Genomic DNA, 21584 nt, shown 5'->3' with positions numbered 1-21584 from the left:
GCAAAACAAGGTGAACTCCCAGGACCTCAGCAACTGAGAAGAGCAGAAACTCGTGCACCCAATGCCATGGAATGTTAGTCTGTTCCTTCCTTCCTTCCTTCCTTCCTTCCTTCCTTCCTTGATTGCTTTCTTCCCTGCCTCCCTTCCTCCCTTCTCTCCACACCACAGTTTTTTCCCACACGTGCTCGCTGTAACACTCATGGATAGCCCCTCCCTCTCTCCCAGCCCTGTCATTTTGCAAACCGTTACCCATGTACACAGTCCTTTCCCCATCAGAGTTCCCTGGGAAGAGCCATACCACTGGGAACTGTAGCTCTACCACAGGTCATTCAATTAGTTTGTCTATTCCTTCTTTTATCCATTCAGCAAACACTTGATGATTGTCTGCTGGGTACCAGACCTTTTGTGGTAGCAAGATTTGGAATCAGATGGTAATGGAGAAAAAATGAAAATTGTGTCAGTGGCTTATAATCTAAAGTGATGTGTCCCCCTCTCCCCCTTAAGTGCACAGCTAAGAAATTTAAGCCTGGTAATATGCCACCTTCCAGCTCACTGGTTCCCTCATCCTAGGGTGTGGGACTCCTCATGGTTCAAGATGGCAGCTAGAACACCAGCCATCAACCACATCCAAGTGTCAAACAGCAGAATGGAAGGGGGTAATAAACAGAAAGGTCCTCTCTATATGCATTGTTCTGTGAGCCTTCCTGATAAGATGGCACTTGTGCTAAGTCCCAGAAAAATAAAGGAGTCAGCTGACAGGTATGGGGTGGAGGGTGGGGTTCCAGGGAGAGGAGAGAGCAAGTGCAAAGCCCTTGAGGTAGGACTATGTTTGACTTGTTTGGAGAAGCAGATCTCATTAGACCCACGGGCAAGAATCAGTGCTTACAGGATGTGGTGGTCATGGCAAGGGTTCAGAGGCCACTCTGCGACAGACAGAAGACACTGGCAAGCTTGAGGCTAGGCCTGACTTGGGTTCTGGAATGCTCATTTTTGATCTTGTGTGAGGAAAAAAGCATAGGGACACAGAGAGGGTAGGCTGAGCGGTTTGCAGCAGGAATTGCAGGTGAATTGGATGCTGGAAGTGAGAGAGGGAGGAGTCTCAAGGATGATCATGGGAGGCGGGGGTTCAGGCACAGGGAGAGGGAGCGCCTTTCCTGGAAAACAGCTTAAAGGTGACAAAGTTAGGGTTTGCACCTGCTCACTAGATAAGGACGTGATGTCTGTGTTGCAGTCACTGCTCAGCTGCTCATTGGCTCTGGCAGTCTGCTCATGCCACCCTGGCAAAGGCCCTTGAAATGTGTGGCTTAAACAGCAGCATTTATTCCATTGAGGTTATGAAGACTGGAAACCTCCAGACTGAGGCGCCGACTGTATGGGCTCTTCTCTACGTAACTTGCTGACTTCTTGCTCTCTTACGTAGTAAAGAGAAGAAAGAATGACAGTGAAGGAGGGAGAGGAAAGAGAAGCAGAGTGAAGGGAAGAGGGAAAGAGAGAGGATGCTCTCATGCCTCTATTTTTTTAAATATTTATTTCAGAGTCAGGCAATAGCGCAGCGGGTTAAGCGAAGGTGGCGCAAAGTGCAAGGACTGACATAAGGATCCCGGTTCAAGCCCCCCGGCTCCCCACCTGCAGGGGAGTCACTTCACAGGCGGTGAAGCAGGTCTGCAGGTGTCTGTCTTTCTCTCCTCCTCTCTGTCTTCCCCTCCTCTCTCCATTTCTCTCTGTCCTATCCAACAACGACAACAACAATAATAACTACAACAACAATAAAAACAAAGGCAATAAAAAAGGAAATAAATAAACATTTAAAAAGATTTATTTCATTTATTTTGGATTGAGATAGAAATTGACAGCGAAAGGGAGATAGAGAGGGAAAGAGACATAGAGAGACCTGCAGCACTGCTTCACCACTCGTGAAGTATCCCCCCTACAGGTGGGGACCAGAGGCTTGAACTGGGGTCCTTGTGCATTGCAACAGGGCCACTCTACAAGGTGTACCACTGCCTGACGTTAAAAATTTTTTTGAGAGAAACACCAGAACACTGCTCAGCTGCAGCCTATGAGATTTGAACCTGGGCCCTCAGACATGCCAGTCCTGTGTTCTCACACACGGAGATGTCTCTCTGGCCCTAGAGCCTCTTATAAAGACACTGATCCCATTCATGAGGAATCCACCTTCTTAACCTAACTCCTTCCCAAAGGCCCCGCCTCCAATACCATCCCACTGGGACCTGGGACTTCAACATGCACGTCCTGTGGGGCCCCGATTCTATCCATTGTAGTAACTGAGTAAGTAGAAATTATGCCTGAATTATACCTTAAAGAATTAACACCTTAATTCTTTCTCTCTGGTTCAAAACAATAACTGCCTTATCATGTCTCTTAACCCCCTGGGTCAGAGTTCTGTGGGAGGACACTACGAATGACTGGTCTCTTCTGAGTGACAGTTTCTGGAACTGGACCACCCAAGATGGCTTCCTCCCTCGGTCCTGGCTCTGATGCCTCATCAAAATGACTGCAATGGCCTGTCCAAAGTGTTAAATCAAGGCCCTGAGTTCTCATCATTGCCTGGGTTTCTTCCTTCTTCTGAACATAGTCTCCGCTTCTCTCTCTCTCTCTCTCTCGCTTCCTGATATTATTTTTTATATTTATTTATTTATTTATTCCCTTTCTGTTGTTCTTGTTTTATTGTTGTAGTTATTATTGATGTCGTTGTTGTTGGATAGGACAGAGAGAAATGGAGAGAGGAGGAGAAGCGAGGGGGAGAGAAAGACACCTGCAGACCTGCTTCAACGCCTGTAAAGCGACTCCCCTGCAGATGGGGAGTCAGGGGCTCGAACCGGGATCCTTATGCCGGTCCTTGCGCTTTAACAACCGCAGTGCTACCGCCGGACTCCCGGTATCTTTTTTTTTTTTTTTTTTTTTAATTTTTTTTTTATTATTGGCTAGAGACAGACAAAAATTGAAAGGGGAGGGGAAGACAGAAAGGGGAAGTGACAGAGAGACGCCTGCAGCCCTGCTTCACCACTTGTGAAGCTTTCCCCTGCAGGTGGGGACCAGGGGCTCGAACCTGTGTCCTTGCGTGTGCACTGTAATGTGTGCGCTTAACCAGGTGCACCACCGCCTGGCCCCGCTCCTGGTGTCTTTGTGTCATCTCTTCTTCAGGGGTGTCCAGAGGAGGAATGGCTGCCAGGTCTCCTTGGGGCTGGGAAAGCCCAGGTCACACCTGTGCTCTGTCTTAGCTCTCCGTAGTTCTTTTGAACCTGAGGTTCCTCATTTCCAAGATGCCTACACCCCCTGGATTATCTCGAGATGCCTGGCCAGCTCCCCTCACACCCTGGGCCCTTCCCAGGCATTCCTGTTTTAAGTTCATCAGCTCAGTGAATCCCGGCAGTCCGTCTGTGTTGGAACCAAGCATGGGGGGCAGGGGCTCGCACTGACTTGTGAGAACCGCTGGAGACATTTTCAGGAGATGCGCATGTACTTGCTAAGCCCACTGTACTTTGAAACTGGCCTTGTGGGAGTATCTACGCCATTGGAATCGGCAAACATGCAAACTAGAACCTTTGGGGTGAGACTGAGGGGTTGTTTACCAGAGAGCTTGGCTTGCCAGCACACCGCATACATGCCAGCATATGTGTAGATCAACCCTATTTACAGATGAGGAAATCGAGGCTTAGAGGGGGAGGTTAGAGTATTGCCCAGAAACAATTTAGCAGGTAGCAGACCTGATCTTGGAGGCCCAGATCCCGTACCCTTAACCACTGTGCTGTCCTGCTTCTGTGGATAAGAAACTGTGTGATGAGACCCTGCAAGTCCCGGTTCAACCACCATATGCCAGAGCCGAGCAGCATCTAGTGTCTCTCTCATAAGAAAGTGTGCATGAAAGAGATTTGGAGACAGCTGGAGCTGCTTAAGTACCCATTGATGCCCTTGATACATCTCCACAGCCAGCCAGGATCCGATGGCCTCTTTCTTCCACTCCTCACCCTCATGCTTTTCCCATTCTCTTTTCCCTGTAGGTGCGTTTTTCTAGAAAACTCTCCTTCTGTTTCTCCAGTATGGCAGCTCCCACCCCCTTTCCCAGTCTGCCCTCTGTTGTTTCCTTGTTTCCCTGCTTCTCTCAGGGTCCCACCCCCAGCCTGGCAGTGAGGAAGTCAGAAGAGAACCCGCCCTCCGCCCCCCCCCCCAGCCTGAATTCCTCGTGCCCCTGTTCCACAGCCGCGTCCCCACCCTTCCCCCGGGTGGCAGGGAGGCCAGACGGCTCAGAATCTGATGCTTCCCTTGTTCTCTAACACCCGGAGAAACCACACGCTCCATTTGGTGGTCGTCAGAAATAACATGCTTAGGAAAGCTGGAATTATAAAACGGCTTAATTAGAGAGCAATGGTTTCGCTGGGATATGCCCAGTTTTCTCTGGTGGTTTGAGCTCCTTCTCCAAGTGCCCCTCCCCCCTGCACAGCTAATTGCTACCTTGAGTGTGGTGCCTCCCTGCACTCCCTCCCCATAGTTCCTTCTCTGTAGCATCCATGCTTTCATGTTCCAACTCTCCTTTCCCGTTCAGCAGACACTCGGGAGTCACTGTGAATAATGAGGATGGAACCATGGTCCCAGAGGGCCCCTGTTATTAGATGAGCACCTACTATGTGCCAGGTGCTAAGTATGTAACCAAAAACCAAAGTATCCTTTTGCATGTCAACTCCTCCCAGTCCGGCGGGAGACAGACACTAGGGGGGGAAGGGAGGAAGGGGAAAAGTCCACTGAACACTGCTTGGAGTCTGTGCTCAGAGCTCTCCCTGCAGAGGCAGAGCTGGGATTCCCGTTCTAATAAGGCCCTGCCTCCTTGGAGTCTGGAGGTGACAGGGCTGGGAAGGAGGAGGTGCTAGAGCTGGGGGCAGGGTGATGAGGTAGGTGGGAAGGAGGAGGAGGTGACGGTGACGGGACTGGGGATTGGGACTGAGGGCTATGGATCTGGGAAGGAAGGGATGATAGAGCCAGGAAGGAAGGAAGGAGGGATAGAGCTGGGAAGAAAAGATGATAGGAAGGGAGGGTAGAGCTGGGAAAGAGGAATGATGGAGCGAGGAAGGGAAGGGTGATGGAACTGGGAAGGAAGGATGACGGAGCTGGAAGAAGATTGTGTTACCCACACTCTCCACAGCCTCACTTTCCCCACATCTTTTTTTTTTTTTAAAAATATCTTTATTTATTTATTAGACAGAGACAGCCAGAAATTGAGAGGGAAGGGGGTGGTAGAGATGGGAGGGAGACAGAGAGACACCTGCAATACTGCTTCACCACTTGCAAAGCTTTCCTCCTGCAGGTGGGGACTTTCCCCACATCTTCCATTTGTCCTGCCCCTGCCCCCTAAGGACTGTCGCCTGGGTCAGACCCTCAGGAGATGAGGGTCACTAGTGTACAGGGCAGGGACCATGCCCCCACCTATGGCTTATAGCCCACAAGGCCACCGCAGGCACCAGGGAGTAACCCTCCAGTCCTCTACCAAAGGTGTCGTGCATTTGCCTTCCTCTGAAACGTGATGTTGGGTGTGCTGGTCTCTGGGCATTGGGCAGCAAGAGGGCAGTGGGCAGGGCCAGATCTCTGTCCAAATCCAGGCCCATTAGCCATGGTCCTAAGTGCTCTCCAGAGCTGATTAATGACCTGCCTGTGACCTGACAAGTCATTATGTTGGGCTGTCACACACAGGCACACACACCCTGTCCCTTGGGTTTCTGTAGCAGCTAATCACTGATGCTCTCCTTGTGGCTGCAGGGAAAGTTCTATCTGGTCATCGAGGAGTTCAGCCAGCTGTTCCGATCGCTCGTCCCCATCCAGCTGTGGTATAAATACATCATGGGTGATGACTCCTCCAACAGCCACTTCCTGGGAGGTGTCCTGATTGTTCTCTACAGTCTGTGCAAGGTGAGGGGGAGGCCTGGGGATAAGAGTGCTGGGATCCATTAGTCATGCCTGTCCTGGCTTGGGGAGGTGGAAAGGCAGTCGGTATGCCATTTATGTACTGCCGTGGGCCAGGCCAGGCGGCTGGGAAGAAGAGTGAAGGAGAACAGGAGACAAAAGCCAATGGGCGCGAGGAGTTGAAAATGAGAGAATGCGAGGAGCCGGGTGGTGGTGCACCCAGTAAAACACACATGTTACCGTGCCCAGCAACTTGGGTTCTGGCTCCTAGTCTCTGCCTGGAGGGAAAGTTCATGAGGAGTAGAGCAATGCTACAGAAGTCTCTATCCTCCTCTTTCTCTCTCTCCCTCTCTGTCTCTTATCTTCTATCAAAGAAGGTGGGGGGAATTGGCCACTAGGGGGCTGGGGAGATGGCATAACAGTTAAGCAACAGGTTTCATGCCTGGGGCTCTAAGGTTCCAGGTTCAATCCCTGGCAGCACTGTAAGCCAAAGCTGAGCCGTGCTTGTGTGTGTGTGTGTGTGTGTGTGTGTGTGTGTGTGTGTGTATCTTGCTCTCTCTCATTAAAATAAAATTAACAGAATATATTTTTTTCTTTTTTACCCTATTCTTTTTAAAATTTTTTTAAGATTTAAAAAACATTTAAAACATTTATTTCCTTTTGTTGCCCTTGTTTTATTGTTGTAGTTATTATTATTGTTGTTATTGATATCATTGTTGTTGGATAAGACAGGGATAAATGGAGAGAGGAGGGGAAGAGAAAGATAGACACCTGCAGACCTGCTTCACCGCCTGTGAAGTGACTCCCCTGCAGATGGAGAGCTGGGGGCTCCAACCAGGATCCTTATGCTGGTCCTTGCACTTCGTGCCATGTGTGCTTAATCCGCTGCACCTGACCCCCCAGAATATATCTTTTAAATTGGCCTCTAGACAGGGACCAAGTGGTGACGCACCTGGTTGAGCACACCTTACCATGCACAAGGACCAAGGTTTGAGCCCCTGGTCCCCAACTACAGGGGGAAACTTTGCAAAGAGGGAAGCAGTGCTACCGGTGTCTCTCTGTCTCCCTCTCTGTGTACCCCTCCGCTCTCAATTTCTGACTGTCTCTATCCAATAGATAAAGAAAAAAAGTTTTAAACATTTAATAAAAAAATTAATTGGCCTCTAGGAACAGTGGAGCCATGCAGAAAGAGCCCTAGCAATAGCTCTGGTGGCAAAAAAATAATAATAAAATACTTAAAATATTTTAAATAATTTTTAAAATAAAAATAAAATAAACTGAGGGGGAGACTGGGTGGTGGTACACCCAATAGAATGCACAAGTTACAGTACACAAGGACACAGCTTCAAGCCCCTGGTCCCCACTTGGAGGTGGGGTAAAAAAAAAATGAGAAATGAGGAAGCAGGGCTGCTGGTGTTTCTCTTTGTCAATCCCTCTCTCTCTCTCTCTCCCTCCCAATTTCTCTCTGACTCTGTTCAGTAAGTAAATATTTAAAGAAATAAATACAATGGCAGGAGGTCCCTTAAAAACCTTCAAAGACAAGGGGACCAGTGAGGTGGCTTGAGGAGGAGTCTCTCCAGCCTTTCCTCCCTGTCATCTTTCAGTCTTTCGACATCTGTGGCCGAGTGGGCGGGGTGCGAAAGGCCCTGAAGCTCCTGTGCAGCTCTCAGGTGAGTGGGCTTGGGAGGGACCTGCCCACAGTCACAAGTCCCCCCCCCCACCCCGCCCCAGCACCCCCACGACAGCTTACAGCTCTGTCTATCTCCCCCTTCCGTAAGTAGAACTATGGCGTCCGGGCCACGGGGCAGCAGTGCGCGGAAGCCGGGGACATCTGTGCCATCTGCCAGGCGGAGTTCCGAGAGCCCCTGATCCTCATGTGCCAGGTGAGCCAGGCTGGAGGGTTGGGGGGCAGGGGTGCCCATAGGCCAAGGCTGGGCTCGTCCTAGCTCTCAGGGGTCAAACCTGGAGGAGTCAAGCCGGCTTCACCTCAGGCGCTGCCTCCTCAGGCGTGTTGGCTGGGACCCTTCCGGCAGGTTGCCTCCCCTCCCTGAGCCTCATGGGTGAAATGTAGAAAAGGAAGGTTCAAGGCTGGACAGTGGCACATCAGGCTGAGCGCACACTTTCTATGCTAAGGACTTGGGTTCAAACCACACTCACCACCAATGGGGGAGAATTTTCATACATGGTGAAGCAGGTCTGCGGGTATTTCTCTCTCTCTCTCTCTCTCTCTCTCTCCCCCCCTCCCTCCCTCCCTCCCCCTCTCTCTCTCCCCCTCTCTCCCTCCCTCCCTCCCCCTCTCCCTCTCCCTCTCCTTCTCTCTCTCCCTCTCCCCCTCTTTTCTCAATTTCTCTCTGTCCTATTTAATAAAAAAGAAAGGAGCGGGGGGAAGGAAAAATGACCACAGGAGTGGTGGAGTCATTGTGTAGGCACTGAGCCTCAGTGATAACCCTGGTGGCAATTAAAAAAAAAAAAAAAACTTAAAAGAAGAGAAAATTAAAGTCTGTGTGATGCGTAGTGTCAGAAGACCCGGAGCCATGTTCTAAGCATGAGTCCCAGCCAGGTCAGTCCCCTTCCCTGAATCTAGATTTCCATTCCTTCCCTGCCCTGCCCTTCTCTTTCTTTCATCCATTCTTTCGTTCTTTCTTTCTTTCTTTCTTCCTTTCTTTCTTTCTTTCTCTTTTTCTCATGCAGAGTAAGTCTAGGTTCTCATGCAGCAGAATATCACTCAGCAGTCTCTCTGACCCAGTTTTTCCTTCCTTTTTTTCTTTCTTTTATAAGAGAGAGAGGGAGAAGGGGGAAAGACACCCAAAGAGAAGAGACACCACAATACTACTGCACTGTCCATAGCACCTCCTAGTACCTAGCCGTGGTGCTCCTGTGTGGTGCTGAGACTTAGTCCCTAGGCCCCCCACACAGCAAGGTATGTGATCTATCAGTGAACCATCTCCCAGTCCTGAGTTTGTCTCTCTTTTCTGTCTCTCTCTCTCTTCTCTGTCTCTACCTATGATTGAAAGAGGCAAAAACGCCCACTGAGAGCAGTGAGATCACACAGGCATGAAGTCTCAGGGAATCCCCACCAGCAACAAACAAACAAAACAGACCTGGGAATCATCCCCCTGTATCATGGAGCAATGATGATGCCTTTGAGGATCCTCTTTGGAAAGAGCTACGCTTGAATGATTCAGCCATACGGTAGCTGTTATCATCACTGTTATTGTCGCCATCATTAGTATAGCCATCCGTCTCCGTGATTAGTCGTGGGTCAGCAACCCAGAGCAGTTAGCACTGGCCAGTCCCTTCTAACTCCCTGAATATGTCCTTCCTCCCTCTCCTGGCCTTGTCCTCCCCTGCCCCTCTTCCCCTCCCTTCCCCTCCTGGTATGAGCAGCAAAGATGTCGATTCTGCAGATGTGTCTGAGTCAGAGCGTCACATGGGACTCTGGGGAGGGGCAGCAGAGGCACGCAGGCCCCTCCCCTCCTCTCGGGCCTCACCAGGGAGTCAGGCACATATAGAAATAGCTGAGAGACAGGCAGGCAGTGAGAAGTACTGTGTTAGGAGAGTCAGGCAGTGGCATCCCAGGGGGGTGGGTGGGAAGGCTTGCTGGAAGGAGGCAGAGGCTGCAGACTAGCAGAAGTGGGGAAGCTATGGCCTCCCTGCACACGTACCCCACATCGCCCTCAGGGGTGGGAAGACAGGCACTCTTCTGGCACCGGCAGTGTCTTTTATGTTTTATGTATGGATTGTTTTAGGACATATGTTTTTCTTATTTAATTTGAAAATTCAGAATATAATCCAAAGGGGGGTGGTAGGAGATGGCTCAGGGGACAGAGCACATGCCTTCCCATGTATGAGGTCCTGGGTTCAAGCCCAGGCACCACAGGGGAGCTCCAGGAATAGCAAGCACCAGAGGGTGCTTCTCAGTGGTGGAGCTGTGCTGTGAGTCTCCCTCTCCTGTTTTCTCGTTGGTATTTTCCCCTCTCTCTGATTTTAGAAAGGTAAAGAATGAGCTGGAAAAATAGCTTACTTAGAGCACTGCCTAAAATGGAAGGAAAGAGGGAAGGGAGGGAGGGAGGGAGGGAAGGAAGGAAGGAAGGAAGGAAGGAAGGAAGGAAGGGAGGGAGGGAGGGACAAAATTCAATAGCCAAGGGTGGATGGCAGCAGAGATTCACTCAACAGAACACACACTTTACTATCCATGATAACCCAGGTTCAAGCCCCCTCACTGCCATTACCTGCCCCCACCTCCACATGGGAGCACCATGCAAAGAGGAAGTTTCAGGGGTGGTAGAGTGCTGTGGTGTCTCCTTCTCTCTGTGTCTCTGTGTCTCCCTCTCTCTCACCTTCTACCTAGAAAAAGGAAATCCCAGAGCCTGGCCCCCACTGCACTGGGGGGATCTTCCCTCTCTTTCTGTCTTCCTATCTCTGTCTCTCCTTCTTTCTGAAAAAGTTGGCCTATGACAGTTACGTGCAGGACAAGGGCTGGGTCCTGGGCCCAAGAAAGGCCATGATGAAGAGGACCATTGTGGTGAAATGAGGACAAAGTCTGGAGTTAACAAGAACATGCCTGCAAGGGTCTCGGCGCTAAGGCTGACAGAGGTGCCATGGCAATGCGAGACGATCGTGTTGAGGAGGACTGAGACTGGGGAAGGGCATGTGGACATGTTGCATGTTATCTCTACAGCTTTGCTGGAGGTCTAAAATGTGTGTACCCCAGGAGGTGGCACAGTGGCTAGAGCACTCCACTCTCAAGCACGAGGTCCCGAGTTGCTTTCCTGGTATCAAATATGCCAGAGTGATGCTCTGGTTCTCTCTATCATAAATAAATAAACCTTTAAAAAATTATTCCGGGGCCGGGTAACACAGCAGGTTAAGCGTACATGGCGTGAAGCACCAAGGACCGGCATAAGGATCCCAGTTCGAGACCCTGGCTCCCCACGTACAGGGGGGTTGCCTCATAGGCGGTAAAGCAGGTCTGCAGGTGTCTTTCTCTTGATTTTTCAACAGTGTCAGCAATAATAACAATAATAACAAATACAATAAACAACAAGGACAATAAAAGGGAAAAAATAGCCTCCAGGAGCAGTGGATTCATAGTGCAGGCATCGAGCCCCAGTGATAACCCTGGAGGCAAAAAATATATATATTCTAACACATAAAGCCTTCTTTAAAAATGCTTTAAAGATGTAAAAAAGAAAATGGTAACAGGGCTCCCCAACCCCCTACCACCCACACAGCCAACCCGGTCTGCTGTTTTCTTTGTGTCTTTCTAGAGATGCCTTGTAGAGTTACACACACACACACACACACACACACACATATATGCATATATACACAAATAAACATATGTTTTTCAAAAAAAAACTAAGCTGCATTCACCTCTTTCCTTTTGGGGGGAGCTCTAGGTTTATCTCTGGGGTTCACCACTGCTCCTGTAGGCCGTATTTTTCCATTTTGTTGCCCCTGTAGTTGGATAAGACAGAGAGAAGTCAAGAGAGGAAGGGAAGACAGAAACGGGGAGAGAAAGATAGACACCTGCAGACCTGCTTCGCCTCTTATGAGGCGACCCCTCCCCCCCCCACAGGTAGGGAGCCGGGGGCTCGAATCGGGATCCTTACGCCGGCTCTTACACTTGGTGCCGTGTGCATTAACCCACTGCACCCCCACCTCTTTCCTTCTAATCTGAAGTTCTGTCTTAAGCCTTTGTCCTGATTTGGGGCTGGGAGATGACTCACCCAGCAGAGTGTACACACTGCCATTCATGAGAACCGGAGTGTGAGTCCCCAGTCACCGTGTCGGAGCACTTGCAGAGGGGAAGCTTCACGAGCGGTGGAACAGTGCTATGTTGTCTTTCCTCATCTCTCTTTCCCTCTCTGTCTCTTACCCTCTATCTAAAAGAAAAGAAAAAAGACAAAAAAGACTGTGGGGAGCAGTGGAGTGTACAGATACTAAGCACATCAGTGATTCTGATGGAAAACAAAGAAAAGGAGAGCGAAGCGACTGCCCGATTCACACACTGTCTTGTGTTCGGGCAGATCAACTTCTCTAGCCATTCTAGACATAGAATCTTCTGTTCTGATGAATATGACTGTCAGGAAATAGCAGAAGCAGGGATGTCTCGCCCCCCGTCTGGGCCCATCCTGTTGATTAACCACATTGATCCCGTCTCAGCCTGTCTGCCTCACGCTCTACACAGGGCACGCTCCTCGTGGTGGAAATGCCGGGTCAGAGGTGCAGCAGGCTCACAGCCGTTGCCAGATCGTCCTCTGCCCAGACCGTATCTGTTCAGCTCCCAGCGCTGGGAGTGACGTGTCCCGGGACACTGTCCTGTGATCTGGAGCCTTTTAGGAGCTTTGCTAAGCTGAGAGGTGGCGAGCACTGTCTCAGTGCAGTTCCCGTTTGCCTTCCCTTACTTATGAGTGCTGCCAGCCCTGTGCTCCAGAGCTGCTGTACTTCCTGCTCAGTTGCAGTGGTGAGTCAACCACGTCAAGGTGAAAGTCTTTCTTCTTCCTCCCCAGCACTGGTCTTTGCTGGGTTAGAGTGCTTGGGCGGGGGGCTGCACATAGCCCTCTTGTCCCAGGACCCACAGCTGACTCCCACCAGTCCAGAAAGGCCTGGCATGGGCCTCAGTCTTGCACTGCTGCCCTGAGCCAGGCCTAGAATGCAGACATGTCTTCCCGTGGGAGCCGGGGCCTCCTTAACTTGCTCACGCACTGAATGGATAGACAAGTGAGTGGGCGAGTCAGGCCTCACTGCCTCCCTAATGCTGCCCTGACTGCTTCTCCACACTGCTCTCTGCTCCTGGCTGTGTGGCCTCTTAGAGCCCTGTGTATCTCTCTGATGGCACTTGTCCCAGTTGCTACCTACCTGTTTGGTTGGACAATGGGTTGTGTGAGGCCCGACTCCTCTTCACCACGTAGTGAGCATCTCGAAAAGGGCAACCATATTTGATTGTTTAGCAGGAAAGTCATAGTTCTGACTCAGTAGATACTAAATGGATGGGACAGGGTAGATGAATGATGAAGAGATGAAATTAGATGGATGAGTGGGTGGATGGAATGAGATAAATGGATGGATGGGATTAGATGTGTGGGAACAGGGTGGATGGACAGATGGCTGGGTGATTAGGGTGGAAGATGGGAGACTGGATGGAGGGATAGATAATACCTGAGTGAGTGGTGGCTGGATCTATAAGTAGAGCAACAGAAAGAGAATGAAAAGACCCCTCAAAGGGTCATCAAATTAAGCTCAGAGTGTCACCACCACCACCACCCCAATACCTCCAAGAAGCTGAGGCTGGGTAGCAGCTTGGTGGCTAAAGCCAGACAGAGGACACTGAGGTGCTGGGCATTAGCACACCCACTGGGTCCTCCCAGGCCTCGAGGACATGCTTCCCGCACTGCTGCCGGGGCCAGGAAAAGGCTCTTGGGAACACAAGGTCAGAAAAACATGGCTTATTTCAGGAGTCCTCCTTTCCAAAGAGAAAACTCATGGCGTGGCTGGTGAGCAAAGTGCCCTCCAGTTCTCAGTCCCTGTGAGATTCCGTGTCTGGACCTGAGTGCTAGGAACACAGGAAAGAGCAAGAGGAAGGTAGCCCCGTTAATGCCTTGCTTGTGGCCTCCTCACACCTGAAGGGATTATTATCACTCAGCCATTTCACCCTTGCAGACACCTGGGGAGGGGGCTGGTCGCTGCTTCACAGAGAAGGGTGGTCTCAGAGAGCCTAACTCTGAACCTCTGGGCTAGACCTGGGGGGCTGGATGATCTTGGGATGAAAGCGGGTGAGCCTCCAACTCAAAGACTCCTTTCCCTACTTTCTGCTGTAGGAGGTCCAGCCAGGGTCCAGTCCACTGCCCACAAGCCCACCAGCTCCTGCACCTCCCAGCCCCTGCTGTCCCTCTCCCTGCAGGGTTCATCCCTTCTCCAGCTAACAGCCAGCTGGCATCAGAGCCTCTCCTAGCAAAGCATGGAAGTGGGCTGTGTCCTCGTCCTTTGAATCTCTTCATCTAGCACCAGATCCTGCCCTGCCTTACTCTCCAGGGAGGAGACTGCCCTCGGAAAGAGCAGGCCCAGAGCTGCTTAATTACTTGCTCCCCTTCCTCCCTCCCTCCCTTCCTTCCAATTTTCCTTCCTTCCTTTGTCTCTCTCTTCTTTTCTTTTTTTGATAGAAACAGAGAAATTGAGAGGGGCAGGGGAAACAGAGAGACACCTGCAGTCCTGCTTCACTGCTTGGGAAGCTTCCTTCCTGCAGGTGGAAACTAGGGGCTTGAACCTGGGTCCTTGTGCATGGGAAAGTGTGTGCTCAACCGGGGCCACTACCGCCTGGCCCTACATGTTTGTTCTTTCAAGATTTATTTATTTGGGCGGAGGGTAGATAGCATAATGGTTATGCAAACAGACTCTCATGCCTGAGACTCCAACGTCCCAGGTTCAATCCCCTGCACCACCATAAGCCAGAAATGAACAATGTTCTGGTAAAAATTAATTAATTTTAATTTTTAAAAATATGTATTTATTTATGAGAGACAGACAGACAGAAAGAGTGCCCCAGGGCATCTCTCTGGCACATGCGGTGCTGGGGGTTGAACTCATGCCTTACAGTACACTGCTTTATCCACTGTGCCACCTCTCATCTAATTCCCAACTGGAGCTCCAGTCTCACAACGACAGACATTGTCCATCCTGTCTGTGACCCTGCCCCCCGCCTGTGTGCCCAGCCTCCTCAGAGGACCAAGGCGACACAGTGGGGTATTGTCCCCCCCCCCACCACCACCCGCTTCCTGTCCTGCAGCACGTGTTCTGTGAGGAGTGCCTCTGCCTCTGGCTGGACCGTGAGCGCACCTGCCCGCTCTGCCGCGCGGTCACCGTGGACGCGCTACGCTGCTGGAAGGACGGGGCCACCTCTGCACACTTCCAGGTGTATTAGGACCGAAGACCAGCTCACCTGGAGACAGACAGATGCTCACACAGTCAGCACCTCTAGCCTGGAACTTCTGGGAAACCAGCCTCCCTTTCTTCCTGTCTCTCTCAAGGCACCCCCCATCCTGTGTTCCCCACAGCTCCTCCCTTCCCTCTGCCTCTCTGTGCAGACCCCTTGCCCCACCAGTCTCCTACCCACCCACCTCCCTTTTGCTGAAGGAACCTTCGACAGACAAGTCCCACCTTGCTGGCTATTTATATTCTTGGGGGATATATGTTATTGATTACATATGAGAGTGGATTTCACACGAGAGAGAGAGACAGACAGACAGAGAGAGAGAGAGAGAGAGAGAGACAGACATCACTCTGGTACTTGCAGTGCCAGGAATCAAACTAGGAATCTCAGGCAAGGCAAATCCACAAATTATTTCCCCAACCTATTAATACCTAAAAAAAACCTTTTCATGCAGCACTGGGGAATGAACTCAGGGCCTTGTGTCATCACAGTGTAGCTGAGTGAACTCCCATGCCCAACTTTTTATTTAGAGAGAGGGAAGGAGGGAAAAAGAGGGAGAGAGATAGAAAGACAGAAACAGAGAGAGAGAGAGAGAGGAAGAGACAGACTACACTGCTCCATGGAGCTCCCGTATGTCCCATCTGTGGTGCTCCCAAGTAGAGCTGGGACTCGGACCCAGGTCCTAACCCATGGTGTGGCACACATGCTACCAGGTGAGCTATCTCCTCACCTGGTCCCCCTCTCCTCCCCTCACCCCCCTTTTTTGCCTCCAGGGTTATCTCCGGGGCTCGGCACTGGCACTACGAATTCACTGCTCCAGGTGGCCATTTTTTCCCATTTTATTAGATAGGACAGAGAGAAATTGAGAGGGGGTGGGGAGATAGAGAGGGAGAGAGAGAGAGACACCCGCAGACCTGCTTCACTCCCTGCAGCTGGAGAGCGGGTGCTCAAACCCGGCTCCTTGCACTTGTTTTTGCAGTTGGTACTATGTGCACATAACCGGGTGAGCCACAGCCCAGCCCCCCCGTTTCTCATTTTTTATTTTTGATTAATAGATACAATACAAGACTGTAAGGTTACAGGAATAGCTCCACATCACACCTGCCACCAAAGTTCTGTGTCCCCACCCTCACATCTCCTAGAGATAACCGCATGGCCGCCAGAGTTCTCACAAAGTCTTAGAAACAGTTTGCTTGATCCCGTTTTTATTTGTGTTTTATTTGCAAGCTCAGGTGTATCAGTTCTCTAGATTCTACATGTGACTTCTAGTCATTGTCCTAATATATATATATATATATATTAAGAGAGATCAGAGGCCTTTCTATGGCAATGTGGTGTTAGAGATCAAGCCTGGCACCTCACACATGCCAGGGAAGTCCTCTACCTGCTGAGGTGAGTGGTTGGAGCTCTGTCTGCCCCTGGGTTGGTTTGAGGCAATGCAGGCTGCAGACTGGGCAGGGCCTAGTGATCACAGCCCTGCCCCACACCATGGAGGCTGGGTAGATGTGGATTGCTGGGACTCAGTGTGAGTATAAATGCTGGGCCCTCCCCTATGAATGACTCAGGGTAGCTAGCACCCAGGGAGTGTGAGCCAGACCTGGCCTTGTGCAACCTGCTCGGATAAGCCTTCCCAGAGCTTCTAGACAAGGAGGAAACCAAGGTGCAGAGCCTCAAGGGTTCATTCTCCCAGGTCACCCTACTGGCTATAGCGGCTGAATCACCAGCTTGGACCCGGCTGCTTTGGAGCCTTCACTTTCCAAGTTGTAACCGCCATGCAGACCCACTGCTCAGACCCGACAGATGTGGCTTGTTGGTTGGTTGTTACTGTGAAAGATTTACTCATATGCTAGAGAGAGACCAGAGCACCACGTTGGCATATGGGGCCAGGGATTGGACGAGAGGACCTCACGAGTGCAAGTCTTGTGCCCTGCGCCTGCACAGCTTTCCAGGTCATATGACTTTTTGTTTTCTTCCTTTGACTCATGAGGTGATTTTGATGTGCTTGAAGATGCTAACAGTGAGTACTGGTCCCCGAAGTCCACTTGCAGGTAGACCCAGTATGAAAGGTCTTGGGCCGTCACACTGCTATCGTCCTGGGCTCTCAGGATCAAGGCATGAAAGACCCACGATCAAGGTTCTCCACACCCACCTCCATCCCCTTCCTCCTCCTCCTCCCTCTAGTCTTCTCTTGTTCACTCAAGTCTCAGGCTCACCAACAGCTCCTGTGGACACAGCCTTCTCTCCCAGGGGAGCCCTCAGAGCAAAAGGAACCATCCATGTTAGGGATTTTTCCACCAGCCAGGGCACTGGCTTAGAGACGGTCGCCATCACCGTTTGTGTAATCTTGACAACAGAGCTGCCCGTCTCCATGACAGCACAGGAACCTGTCCTGCTTGGAAATCTGGGAGAGGGCCTGGGTGGTCACGTAAAAGCTTCTGGAAACTCGCCTGCCCGAGCCTTCTCCCAACCTGATTATCTCATTGTCAACAGCACAGCAGCCTGGCGGGGATGACATTACAGAGAAAACGGTCTGTGTGACTAGTGGGCAGATTAGCGAGAGGGCCCAGGAGAAATGGCAGGTGGGGGCTTTGCAGCTTCCTCCTCTCGGCCTGTGTCCCCTGCCGGCCCCTCCCCAGTAGGTCCAGGGCACAGCCTCTGTGTGCCACCAAATCAGGACCTTTCCCTCCACCTGACGTCCCTGGCTCTTTTCTGCTACCCAGCAAGACCTCCTTTGTGGGGCAGCATGGCATCTTTCAAGCTCTGTTACCATGGTGATGGCCATGACAATCTGACTTGCTGGGATAATCAAGTCGGAGGGGACAGGGCTATGTGCATGCACACCAGCTGCTCTGCCCACCCCACCTTGAGGAAGAACTGAGAAGGGGGACTGGGTGGGAGCTCTTGTAGCTGGTTTATCTCAGAGAGATTACCCTGCCTGCAGATGCTGTCAGAGAAGCCTGAGAAATCAGAGCTGAGGGAGGGGGCCTGGGGTGGGGGTGGGGAGGGCTACTTAACTTTCATGCCATCATGTGACAGAGCAGACAGCAGTGCTGGGAGTCAGGGCTGGCATTCCAACTCCTAGCTCTGCATGGCTTTGGGAAGTCACTTTAGCTCCCTGTGGCCATTTTCAGGGTGACAAAGCCCAGTGGGAGAAACCGGCAATGTGGATGACTGGTTGAACACACCAGTGACTTTGCCTACTGTTCTCATGTCGACTTGAGAAAAGCAGCCTTCTGACACCAGAGAGTCATGCGTGGGGGCACCCAAGGCCAGGTGGGGTGGCTTCGTTTGGAACTGTATTTACTCACTACCTTATTCTCTGGAGGAACGCCATGCCTGGAGTTTGTCTTTGGGTCAGGAGAGCTGAATTCAGTCCCAGGGAGGAACTGTGTAAGGGAAGGGCCAGCAGGTAGCTGAATATACAAGCAGCCAAGAGTCTCCGTTGGAAAAGAAGAACGCCATTCTCTTCACCCTGTCTTAGTCCTGAAGCATCTTTGTCACCAGCGGGATGAAGAGAGGACCAAGTGGAAAGTCCTACCCTGAACATTTCGTGATTCCCAGACTGAGTTCCACGAAGATTTTGATCCTCTGATGGGGAAAAGGTCATGAGCACAGAGAATGTGGGGGACTCAAAAGGTGACCTTTGGGGCTGGGTAGAACAAGCATGTGACCAAGTGAGAAACACTGGGGTGTGGGGACAGGAAGCTAAGGTGGGGGAGGGGTTTGAAGAAGGAGAGACAACATGACTCTGATTCCCTTAGAACTCTGGTGGCCAGCGAGTCTGGCGGTAGCGCAGCGGGTTAAGCGCAGGTGGCGCAAATGCAAGGACTGGCATAAGGATCTGGGTTTGAGCCCTGGGCTCCCCACCTGCAGGAGAGTCACTTCACAGGCGGTGAAGCAGGTCTGCAGGTGTCTAACTCTCTCTTCCCCTCTCTGCCTTCCCCTCCTCTCTCCATGTCTCTCTGTCCTATCCAACAGTGACGACATCAATAACAACAACAATAATAACTACAACAATAAAACAAGGGCAACAAAAAAGGAAATAAATATTTAAAAAATTTAAAAAAGAACTTTGGGGCCCCAACAGAGTTGCCTTTGGTGTCTTTCAGCTCTCCCCAGAACCCTTCTGCTAATAAACATCATCTGCACATCACTGTGTCTGTGGTCCTGAGCCTCCATTCACCCTCTGCAGCCTGATGGGGCTGTTAGAACACAAACTCACTAATGTTGCCCACGCATTGGGGGACCATCTGAACTGAACTTTTCCCCCACAGCGGAGCCTGGCACAAGGTTGTGAAGGGCTCACAGGAGATGCTAAGGATGAAGAGGGCGCGGTGTGAGAGAAAAGGGGCTGGGGGGAGGCTTCAGCTGAGTAGCAACTACAGAAGCTGGACCTTCTAGTGGAGGGGAGGGGACACAGAACTCTAGTGGCATCTGAGTTTGCTCCACCCTGAAACTTGTAATCTGACACATTCAGTCCTCCACTTTGGTTTAAGTGTGTGTGTGTGTGGGGGGGTTCACTCAAGCTCTCCTTTGAGGAGACCCCAACAGGTATTAGGTACCACCAAGCACACTAAGGCATAAGATGAACAGAGAACTTGTACTAAGGCCCTGGGTGGGACAGTGACCCCTCTGGGGACTAGGTGGTGTGAACCCAGGACATAGGGTCTTGGTTCTGGCAGGGTTCATCTGCATGCCAGATATGATAGGCATTTGCATTGTAGGCCGACAGCATTGGGTGATAGTTCATACCACTCAGCAGGATTTTGAGGCTGGACACACACACACACACACACACACACACACACACACACGTTACTACTTGATTTGAAGAAAGAAATTGTTGGGGACTGGGCAATGGCACACCAGATTAAGCACACATAGTACAAAGCACAAGGATTCCGGTTTGAAACCCTGGCTCCCCACCTGCAAGGGGGTCGCTTCACAAGTGGCAAAGCAGGGCTGCAAGTGTCTATCTTTGTCCCTCTCTATCTCCCCCTCCCCTCTCAGTTTCTCTCTGTCCTACCCAATAAAAATGAAAAAATGGCCTCCAGGAACAGTGGATTAGTAGTGTAGGCACAGTACCCCAGCAATAACCCTAGAGGCAATGTATATATATTGTTTATTACAACCATTTGAAAACTAACTCAAATATTAAACAAAAAAAGACATTATTTGGTATGTATAACTGGGTGGACTTCAATTACAGTCAGACTGAGGGATTCTGGTGAGGAGAACAATATTATCTTCCCTCTGGGCTTTTTGTTTGTTTTTTGTTTTTGTCTCCAGGGTTATCTCTGGGGCAATGTGCCTCCACTATGAATCCACTGCTCCTAGGGGCCATCCTTTTCTCATTGTTGTTGTGGTTGCTGTTGGATAGGACAGAGAGAAATGGAGAGAGGAGGGGGAGAGAAAGATAGACACCAGCAGACCTGCTTTACTGCTTGTGAAGTGACCCCCCTGCAGGTGGAGAGCTGAGGGCTAGAACTGGGATCCTTGAGCTGGTCCTTGCGCTTTGCACTATGTGCACTTAACCCAGTGTGCTACTGCCCAACCCCTTGGTTTTTATTATTTATTCCCTTTTGTTGCCCTTGTTATTTTATTGTTGTAGTTATTGTTGTTGCTATTGATGTCATTGTTGTTGGACAGGACAGAGAGAAATGGAGAGGAGGGGAAGACGGAGAGGGGAGAGAAAGGTAGACACCTGCAGACCTGCTTCACTGCCTGTGAAGCAAGCGACTCCCCTACAGGTGGGGAGCCGGGGGCTCAAACCGGGATCCTTACGCCAGTCCTTGGGCTTTGCACCGCGTGCGCTTAACCCGATGTGCTACTACCCGACTCCCAGTTTGTTTTTTGTTTTGTTTTGTTTTGTTTTGTTTTAATGTGAAGTTGGGTGTTGGACTGAGAGTCTCATATCCCAAAAGTTTAATTTATACTTAGAGACCCCAACGGGGATAGAAGAGTGAGAGAGAAAGGGAGTGGCACTAAAACACTGCTCCCCCATTCATGGAGATCTCTAGGTTCTGTCTGGGGTGCTCACTTGTGGTGCTGGGCATGGAAACGCTTGGAAAGGCATGTGCTTTACCTACTGAGCTATCTCCCAGCCCTTTTCCTCCCTCAATTTTGTTTTCCCTTGAGACAGCTTGATTTTTCAGGCAGTTGGAGCCCCTGTGGAGTGATGATGGCCTCTAGAAGGGCTATACTTTTGTTCCACCAGCTTATGGAGCCCAGCAGAGAACGTCTGCTTCCCCAAAGCTCTCCGGCTGTAGACTGGGGACAGACACACAGTAGTTTGTCCCCAGAGCAACTACTTAAGCTTTTGGGATGCAGAACCCTGGCCAAGCCTGAGTGTGAGGCTGAATCAATCTTCCAAGTTATGTCAACAGAGTGGAGAAGGAAAAGAACATCTGTTATCTGGGGACAGGAGGGAGGTGGGTCTTCAACCCACCACTCTTAGAAGACAGAAACTTAGTCTCTTCTGCATCTCAGACCAGGGAAATGCAGGTGGAAGTGCCCCACCCAAGTGACCCACTGACCCAGAATTGGAGACAACTGTCTGTCTGCAGACCCTTCAGCGTAGCTCTTTGAGGCCATCAGAACTGATGGTTCTGTCCACTGACCAAAACTGTTGGGCAGAGTCCTCCAGCATGATGCCCAACGAAGGGTATTTTGGGGGGCCAATCTTCCCCTTGGGGGGAGTCTGAGCACCTAGTAGAGAAGGGAGTGAGTGTGTGACCTG

General features: G+C 50.8%; 1 protein-coding gene across 6 annotated transcripts in view; it reads left to right on the top strand.

Moving 5' to 3' along the window:
* The window catches only part of RNFT2 (ring finger protein, transmembrane 2), a 71401-nt gene extending 52403 nt beyond the window's left edge, over positions 1-18998 (top strand). For 4 of the 6 annotated variants that reach the window (XM_007528753.3, XM_016190567.2, XM_060193021.1 and 1 more), the window contains 4 exons: positions 5770-5919; positions 7518-7583; positions 7695-7796; positions 14702-15146. In XM_007528753.3, the coding sequence (XP_007528815.1) occupies positions 5770-5919; positions 7518-7583; positions 7695-7796; positions 14702-14836 (453 nt within the window). In that variant the 3' untranslated portion in view covers positions 14837-15146. Of the gene's footprint in view, positions 1-5769; positions 5920-7517; positions 7584-7694; positions 7797-14701; positions 15147-16882 lie in introns of those variants that run through there. The other 2 variants (XM_060193022.1, XM_060193024.1) reach the window with 2 other exon arrangements.
* Positions 18999-21584: the final 2586 nt, after the last annotated feature.

Source organism: Erinaceus europaeus, chromosome 6, assembly GCF_950295315.1.
Source record: "Erinaceus europaeus chromosome 6, mEriEur2.1, whole genome shotgun sequence".
Classification (NCBI taxonomy): Eukaryota; Metazoa; Chordata; class Mammalia; order Eulipotyphla; family Erinaceidae; genus Erinaceus; species Erinaceus europaeus.
Note: the sequence above shows the minus strand (reverse complement) of the source record. Positions and strands in the feature narration are given on the sequence as shown.